General features: G+C 33.0%; 1 protein-coding gene across 2 annotated transcripts in view; it reads right to left on the reverse strand.

Moving 5' to 3' along the window:
* LOC135225873 (paired box protein Pax-6-like) overlaps positions 1–10,000 on the reverse strand; it is a 66,002-nt gene that overhangs the window by 30,103 nt on the left and 25,899 nt on the right. The window contains exon 1 of one of the 2 annotated variants that reach the window (XM_064265428.1): positions 4,306–4,523. The exons of the other annotated variant lie outside the window; for it this stretch is intronic. Coding sequence (XP_064121498.1) covers positions 4,306–4,462 — 157 coding nt within the window. The 5' untranslated portion in view covers positions 4,463–4,523. Of the gene's footprint in view, positions 1–4,305; positions 4,524–10,000 lie in introns of those variants that run through there. 2 annotated transcript variants of the gene reach the window in all.

Below are 10,000 nucleotides of genomic sequence, written 5' to 3' on the forward strand. Positions count from 1 at the left end.
ACCAGGAATCACATTAGAAATAGCAGGAATCAAATTAGGTGGGACAGGAATTAAATCAGGAATTTAAGTAATCAAATTAGGAACTGCAGGAATCAAATTAGGAATCGCAAATCAAATTAGGAATGCCAGGAATCAAATTAGGAATAACAGGTAATCAAATTCGACATTGCAGTAATCAGATATAGAAATCAAATTAGGAATTGCAGTAATCGAATTAGGAATCGCAGAAATTAAATCAGCACATCAGGAATCAAATTATGAACAAAGGTAATCAAAGTAGGAATCGCGGGAATCAGTCTAAGAAATCTTTCCAAACGACAAAAAACCTCTTCCATTTCTCTCTCTCTATCAATAAATAAATATCAGAAAAATAGATATATAAAATAAATAAATAATAGAAATATATATACATACATGTATAGATAAAAGAAATAATAAGTCATTCACCCTCAATACATCTGATCCCTTAATTAAAAAAAAAATAAATAAAATAAAACATGGCTCACAAGTACACCGGTTTTACCCAACACAACTGCAATCACACCTGCATTTCAAGTGCTCCACCGTCACTGGACAAAGTCAGAATAACAAAGCTAAAATTTCACTTTCTCGTGGGGATGAAAGTTTAAAATCGGGGTTCGATCCCGACTTGTGTTGGGGGTGGCGTAGAAATATATTTCTTTTGCACGCACGGTTGGCTTAGTGTTGATTTCCAATAATAATGATAGTCGCAAAAAGCTATATCCGAATAATTGTAATATTAATACTACTATTAATATAAGGGACCTATAGATTATTATTATTAATAATATTGCTAATTCTAGATATCAAACCAGGTTTGTTACAAATTTGATCTCGATATGAGATGATAATAATAATAATAATAATAATAATAATAATAATAGAATAATAATAATAATAATAATAATAATAATAATAATAATAATAATAATAATAATGAATAATAATAATGCTCTTTTAGAAAAACTCTGAGCCATTAAAATAATTAATAATAATATTAATAATAATTAGAAACTTCTAAAATCCATAGTCCAATAATATAATAATAATAATAAAATAATAATAATAATAATAATAATAATAATATAGTAATAATCACAGTTACAATTCCACAGTTTTATGGTATATATATATATAGGATATATATATATAATATATATATATAATATAATATATATATATATATGCATATTTATTTATATATTTACATTTAATAATAATCATAATCATCAGGGATACAAATCCACAGTTATGTATTGGTACATCTATACTTAAAATAAATCTCTACATGAATAATAATAATAATAATAATAATAATAATAATAATAATAATAATAATAATAATAATAATAATAATAATAAAATAATAATAATCTTCAAAAACAGCTACGATCCACATGCCGTGTAGTTAATCGGTTAATCCATAAGAGAAAGAGGAGGCCAAACCACAGGTGTTAGTTAACCAAGTTTCACATTAGTAAACCACTGACACATTCTTCTTCTTCTCTCAAATACACAGGTAACATTCCGACGGCAGATTCTGGTACCTTTTAAAATCGCCTTTTGTTTTTTCTGTCAGGTCTGGGACTTAGATTCGAATCTCTTTCGAGAGGATGAAGGCGACGCACTTTTTTTTTTTTTTTTTTTTTTCTTTTTTTTTTACAATTTCTTACCGTTTTGAAAAACGTAGTACCTACTACTATACTTTTTCCACCGGTCATGTCGTTACGTCTCGTTGGAATAATGATGGTTATATATGTATATATATATATATATATATATATTATATATAATATATATATAATATATATATATTATATATATATATATATATATATATATATATTATATATTGTATATAAATACATTTTATATTTATTTATATATTTTTATTTTATTTTTCTTATTTATTTTATTATCTCTTAATCTTTATTGTTTTTATTCTCATTTTACTATTTATATTTCCCTTACTAATTCATTATCTTTATTTTTGTTTTATTAATTTTGTTACCATTTTGAATATTTTTATTTGAATCTATATATAGAGCCTAACTATATATACATATATATATATATATATATATATATATATATATATATATATATATATATATATATTCTATACATTCTTCTTCGAGAAAGTGGTAAAAATGGGTTATACCCCTCAACTCGGAAATTTGGAATTTTGCAAAAATAAAAAATAAAAAATTTTAAAAACACGATACTCTTTCAGCTATCTTATGCCAAATATATCAGAATGCTAAATTCATACAAATGTGATTTGTTTATTCGTACTGTAAATCTGATTGACGATCGAGCTCGTACCAGCAAAAGCAAAATATATATTTATATATAGCAAAGTATATATTATATATATAATAAGCTATCAAAAGCTATCAAACAGATTCGTTATGTATGCATACAAAACATAAATGTGTTTTTAGTCTAATCACAAATAACCAAATCATTTAATATTCACAAACCATTTCTCAAGCACCGTTGCAAGAATATTTTTGCATACGTACCGAAAATCATTTGCAACCTTGCAGCTGGTCAAAGCAACACCCTGACCCCCAAGGAATTTTGACCGCATGCCCAAAGGACATTGTATTCATAACAATATTCAAGATCTCTATCAGTTTTTTCCATGTCATTTCAGTCATATAACTTAAGTTTGAATACTTCTTTCATATTTTATGTCGACCTGTTTGAATACTTCGTTCATATTTCATTATGATATGAGTTTTAATACGGCAACCTGCATATTTCATATTGGACTGTTTTTTATTACTCCCGGCATATTTCATTATGACATGAGTTTGCATATAACTACCTGCATGTTTCATATTGAACTGTGTTGAATTTTATCCTGCATATTTCATTATGACATGAGTTTGCATATGACTATTGCATATTTCATATTGAACTGTGCTTGAATAATCCTGCATATTTCATTATGACATGAGTTTGCATATGACTATGTGGCATATTTCATATTGACTGTCTTGAATAATCCTGCATATTTTCATTATGAAACACATGAGTTTGCATATGAACTATTGGCATATTTCATATTGAACTGTGCTTGAATAATCCTGCATATTTCATTATGACATGAGTTTGCATATGACTATTGCATATTTCATATTGAACTGTGTTCGAATAATCCTGCATATTTCATTATGACATGAGTGTTACTACGACTTCCTCCATATTTCATTATGAGATTAGTTTTAATACGAACTTCGTGAATATTTCATTATGACATGAGTTTGAATACGACTTCCTACAAATTTCATTATGACATGAGTTTGAATACGACTACCTGCATGTTCCATATAGCTATTACAAAAAATAACATGTTTCCGTCAACTCCCCTTCAGGCAATACACCTGTCATGAAAAGTCAAGTGTACCCTTGATAATAATTTATCTATCACAAGAATCATTGGCTATTCGGCTGAATAGAAATCTGTAGCATGTGAATTATTATTATTATTATTATTATTATTATTATTATTATTATTATTATTATTATTATTATTATTATTATTCGGAAGATGAACCTTATTCGTATGGAACAAGCCCTCCACCCGGGCCACTGACTTAAAATTCAAGCTTCCAAAGAATATTAATGTACTCATTAGGAAGAAGTAAGAGGGGATAAAGGAAAAAAAAATACAATAAGAAGAGATACCACAAAATTCAAAATGTGAAAATGAATTCAAAAATTTGCGAATTTCTACAAATGTATCAAAATTCAAGAAGAATAGTATTAGGTTAGTAATGCGTAGATCAAACATTATTATTTTGTGAGTTTTATTAAAAGCTCAATTTATCCCTTTACCTTCTCTTACTTCCTGATGAATACCATAATATTGTTTGAAAGCTTGAATTTCAAGTCAGTGGCCCCTGTGGTGGGCTTGTTCCATATGAATAGGGTTTATCTTCTGAATAATAATAATAATAATAATAATAATATTCGTCGTCTGACACGCTAGTTTTTTTTTCCTTCATTTTCTGCAGATAGATATGGTGTAATTTAATGGAAACTTGAGAGAGAGAGAGAGAGAGAGAGAGAGAGAGAGAGAGAGAGAGAGAGAGAGAAGACTTAAAATACCATGAAAAACATAATGAAATATATTTAAGGAAAATCAGTAAATTCCACCAGAGAGAGAGAGAGAGAGAGAGAGAGACATAAAAATACCATGAAAGAAAGTGAATAAAATATATCAAACGAAAATCAGTAAACTGGTCATCATTACACAGGGGCAGTAAATCTCACCTGAATTTTGGCAGAATGTGGCCATATTTGTGACACCAGGAGTGCTTATGTTATTGTTGTTGTTGCTGCTACTGCTGCTGCTGTTGTTGTTGTTATTGTTGTTGTTGTTGCTCGATTCTTTCCACTGATCAGAGTTCGGGAAGGAATAACTGGTCATCTTAAGCGCCGTCTCTTTCTCATCGACTTTTGAGGCACATTGGTATACGTGAGAAAGATCTCTCTCTTCTCTCTCTCTCTCTCTCTCTCTCTCTTCTCTCTCGTGTCTCTTCGCCCAAGCCAAAGTCACAGGCACTAAGTCATGATATATATATATATATAATTCCGTACAATGTTATCGAATTGGTAAGCGATTATCCTTCTCTGTTTGCAAGCCTATTTGTGCCGAGAAATATGTATAAAAAAAAAAATGTAAAAAAAAAACGTCGTTTCAATCACCCGACGTCAGTCAGGACACGAAGCCCGCATTTAAGCTGTCATAATCCGGCCAGGGGAGTAGTATACGGTAATCTCGCCCGAATTACCGGCCGAAATCAGGCAGGAACCGTAGAGTTCAGTGAGGCGGCCTCAGTTAGTTCGCGCGGTGCTCACCAGGGGGCAGACAAGCTCGTCCCGGCCAGAAAACACAACAAAACACAACGGCCAATCCACGCTCCGGACATGATTTAAATAACCAGGCTGCGATCGGACGGAGGAGGTGTTGCTTTAATTTTTGCGGGTTGAAGGCGGACGGGAATAACCTTTTTTTTTTCTTTTTCTTTTTTCTTTCTTTCTTTCCCTGTCAGTCACTCCCACCGCTTATTGCAAAGCTTAAACTCATGAGTCTATAATAAATTAAGGATGATCACTGTAACGGCTCACAATGGCTGTAATAAGGAGAAGAAGACGATGGTACTAGTCTAGTAGTACTATAGGTCTAGCCGTCGACGGCAAAGTCCCCCCGAGAAGAAGAAGAAGAAGTTCTTCTTCTTCACCGACAAACGCTCAAGACAAATATGGTCGATTGCGAGACAGTGACTTTTACAATACAACCACGCTTAAGAGTCGGGCGATGAATACCAAATCACCTTAGAGCGATTCTCTCGCTCTAAGGGCGACTTTGGCTTCGAGTAAGAGGGCAGAAGCGCCTTCGAGAGCGAACAATGGGAAATCTGGGCGGACTTTCGGCCGCGGGTGAGCGTATGATGAAACAACCTCCGCGAGGCGCCCTCCTATAGGTCCGCCTTCGCGTGGTGGGCGGAGCTAAGCCTCACATAATTGTTTAGGACTTCGAAGCCGAGCAAAGCGACGCATGTTATCGAGAATTTCTAGATCGATTTTTTATTTCTTGGATGAATTATCGGATGATTATGGCATTTGCTTTCTAATATTCTTTACACCACAGCATCGTAAGACCAATTTTGCTAAGTTATCTCTTCATTACTGATAAGTATTGGGCTATCACAAAAAGAGAGGCATCTTGCACCTGGCAACGCAGGTGGCCCCAGTGTGCAGAAAGTGATATGTGGTAATGATTGCCACAAGCAACCGCCGTTACTGGAAGAAACTGCCTCGCGATAAGAGATAAAACAACTCATGATTCATTAACTCAATTCGGGGTCGAAAGCTTTTTGAGTTGATGCGTCCTCTAAAACGTCTAAATAACTCAAGGGGGAGGAAAGTCAAAGTCATATAATAAAGACGAAACCAAACTCAAAACAGTCAGTCTCCATCATGAGACTAAAATAAACAAAAGTAGTGGTATATCTCGGTTTAGACTAGAGCAGGTCGAGGCGAGTCTATCTGGGAGCGAGTTGGGTTGCGTTATCTCTCTCTCTCTCTCTCTCTCTCTCTCTCTTCTCTCTCTCTGCACGCACAATGAGTTTCCGGTGTGTGAGATTTTGGGCGTTGGTGCGGGATAGACGTTTTATGAGATGTAGAGGAGGAGGAGGAGGGAACGGAGAGAACAAAAGGAAAGGTGCGTGTAATCTTTTTCTCTCAGACAGCTGGGCGGAAATAAGAGGGGAGATTGATAATTGGAAATGTGGAATTAAGATCAACACCAAGGAAATTGGGAAAGGAAGCTGCACACTTGTCTCTCTCCTCTCTCTCTCTCTCTCTCTCTCTCTCTCTCTCTTATGATGCTAATAGAGTTTCATAAGCGACTAATGCGATGGAAGTTTGCCAGAAGACGTGCATTTATTTAGCACTATATATAGAGAGAGAGATAGTACTAAAAGCCTGTGCACATCATCAAATGAGAAGATTCATAATAACTCTTATAAGAAATTGAATTAGTTGCCAACACCTCAGAAGAATAAAGGATATATATACGATGCAGATAAAGAAATCAACCGGTAACGACAGTAAAGGTGGATATTCCTCCAGAACCTTCGCTGTAATGAAAGACAAAAGGCGGTTTTATCGGTTAAACACCCACACATGCAATAGGCCTAAAACCTCTACGTTCAAACCATTAATGCATAGACCTATATAGCCATTTAGTACAGCGACATTTCTCACGTTAAGCGGCTTCCTAGCGATTAGGACACTTGACTTTACAAGGAAGTTTTTCAAATCCTTGGGAAAAAAAAATATGTTCTCGCAATCTCATCCCAGAGATTTGATGAGAACCGGGAATCTACATATAGTATAGTTCCTCATGAAGACGCTGTCGCTGTGAGGTAATGTGTCTATTGAATAAAATAATGTTTCTGTGCACTTGTTTATGCTGACACAAACGGGAGACTGTTTGCTTCAAACTAAGTCTCTTTTGCATAGGTGCCTATAGTGAGATCTACCTGTGATTTTGCTACATAGGCCTACCTGTCTGGGATCCCTGTGGAGTAAATGACTTCAAGAACTTTAGGCGTGGGTAAAGACGTCCAGCGTTCAGAAATTGAAATTAAGAAGTCAAAATTTAACTGATTCTTTCATTCTCTGTACATCACAGGTCTGAGACTAGAAGGACTAACGAGTGATTGAAGACCAGAACTCGAATTGCCTCATACAATCAGCGTTGCATTTAGTGTTCACTTGGATATTAATAACGTTTAGAAGATCAAAACCATCGAGTATTAAAGAAATATATGCAACAGGAGGCTGTTGAGCCTCAAGGGGTGTATAGAGTACCCCAACTATTTCGTTTGGGGGTCACTAATGGAAAAATAACATTTCTCTCAAAAATTGAAGATTTTAACGACCCACTATAGAGACGGTTTTGTCTTCAAATCATTAGCATAAACCCCACAGAGGGATAACTAGTGCCGTCAGTGCACCCGACGCACGGCACTGTAGGCATTGTTAAAGGTCCCTTCGGCCCCCTAGCAACACCCACTTTTACTTTACATTCTCTGCATCGCTCTTTCTTGCTGTCCAACTCCTCAGACTTTCTCTTTCTCGTAAATCAGTCACTCAACCAACTGCATAAATGAACTCAGACATGTATGATATTTATTAGCTTCCTTTCGACTTTTAGAAAACTAAATAAAGTTAGTTAGGTGCCATTTCTGCTACTGAACGTGGCCGGAAATATAACAGATTATTTTGGATCGAAAAAAAATGTGATTTGGAATTTAAATTGTTTCTAGATCTAAATTCCAACTCTTTTTTTTTTTTTAAGCTTAAATATTATTTTTTTCAGCCCTTGGAAGATAGGAAAGTAAGATAGATCAAAAAATAAATTTCTTTAAGAGAACATAACTCTTAAACGCTCACTATACATACTAACTACAATATATATATATATATATATATATATATATATATATATATATATATATATATATATATATATACAGGGGTGCGTCCATAAAGTCCCAATACCAATACAAAGCCATAAATACTTGTAATGGTACTGGGACATTATGGACACCCTGTATCTCTCTCTCTCCTCTCTCTCTCTCTCTCTCTCTCTCTCTCTCTCTCTCTATATATATATATATATATAATATATATATATATATATATATATATATATATATATATATATATATATATATATATATATATATATATATATATAGTATATATATATGTGTGTGTATATATATCAAGGTTGATCGTTAGTTGGGATATACTATTCGTTCTCTTTAGAACTGAAAGAGCTGAGAGTTACAATCAATTTAATTCCTGATTTCTTTCAACAGCTGTGCCGAGCGGTGTCACTTTCTATTAATTCTTGAATGGAGAGAGGTGTTTATAGTATGTATGTGTACGTATGTCTGAATTATAAATATATACTTAATAATATATATGTATATTTATATTTAATATATATATATATGGATATATATACTACATATGTATATATATATACAATACATATACATATACATATATATATATACCTGTATATATATATATATATATATATATATATATATATATAATCCTTTCAATTCCTCTCCCAATTACGCAAGAAATATTAGCTACACAAATCATCGAAGTAACCAAACAAACAAAAACTGCACAATTTATCATTGTGTGCTCAAGTGTTCTCAAGGAAAGTTACTCTTCTCATATGGTGGTCCGTTTAACCTCTACACAAATAGTGTATAAAAGATATATAATTACTTTTGTGCAATACTCTACACGACGGACGATCTGCTCCTATCAGCGGAATTGGTAAGAAATCGGCTAACCAATCTTAGCCAATTACTCGATGGAATGACGTGAGAAGAGAGCAACACGAAAGAAAAAATAAAAAAAATCAGAGCCAATAACGGAATCGTAATTGCGGAAAGTTCAAAGACACGGAATGAAATGATCGAACAGTTGGACTCATTCTGGGGTTAGGTATTACACGTGCACACATGCATATACATATACTTACATAAACACACACACACACACACACACACACACACACATATATATATATATATATATATAAATATATATATATGTATATATATATATAATATATAGATATATATATATATATATACGTGTGTGTGTGTGTGTGGGTATGTATCTATGTATATGTATATATTTTGAATAATATATATATAGTATATATATATATATATATAAAAATATAATATATATATATTTGTATATGCATCTATATACAACACTTGAATAATAAAATATACATATAAAAAAAAAAAACTAAACTAACAGCCAATCACTGCGCCAGCTACACCTGCAAGAAGCGAGAGAGAAAGAGAAAGAAAGAGAGAGAGAGAGAGAGCGAAGAATCACACACCCTCCCTCAGTGACTGACTGACATCTTCGTGAGTTGCTAATCGACGCAAATCCCTCTGCATGTTGGCGTGGTACCTTTTGCAAACCTTCCACGATAAAGAAAAAATTAATAAAAAAAATAAAAATAAGAAAAACCTTCCACGATAAAGAAAAAATTAAATAAAAAAAATAAGAATAAGAAAAACCTTCCACGATAAGAATCACTTTGTGTTGATCTGAGGTCATTTCTTTGGTCATGATTTCTGCCCAAAAATGATTTGGGGTGGGGTTCGGGGGAGCAGGGGAGCAGGGGGCGGGGGAGGCAGGGGGGGCGGAGGTGTCTTCTTAATAATCAAGACAACGAAAGAGAAACTATATCTCTGGCCTCATCTTGCAGTTGCTTGATAAAGCAGAGAATGCCTTTCCATTTTTTTGTTATTATTATTATTATTATTATTATTATTATTATTATTATTATTATTATTATTATTATTATTATTATTATTATTATTATTATTGTAAACGTATTTAC

Source organism: Macrobrachium nipponense, chromosome 13 (genome assembly GCF_015104395.2).
Source record: "Macrobrachium nipponense isolate FS-2020 chromosome 13, ASM1510439v2, whole genome shotgun sequence".
Classification (NCBI taxonomy): Eukaryota; Metazoa; Arthropoda; class Malacostraca; order Decapoda; family Palaemonidae; genus Macrobrachium; species Macrobrachium nipponense.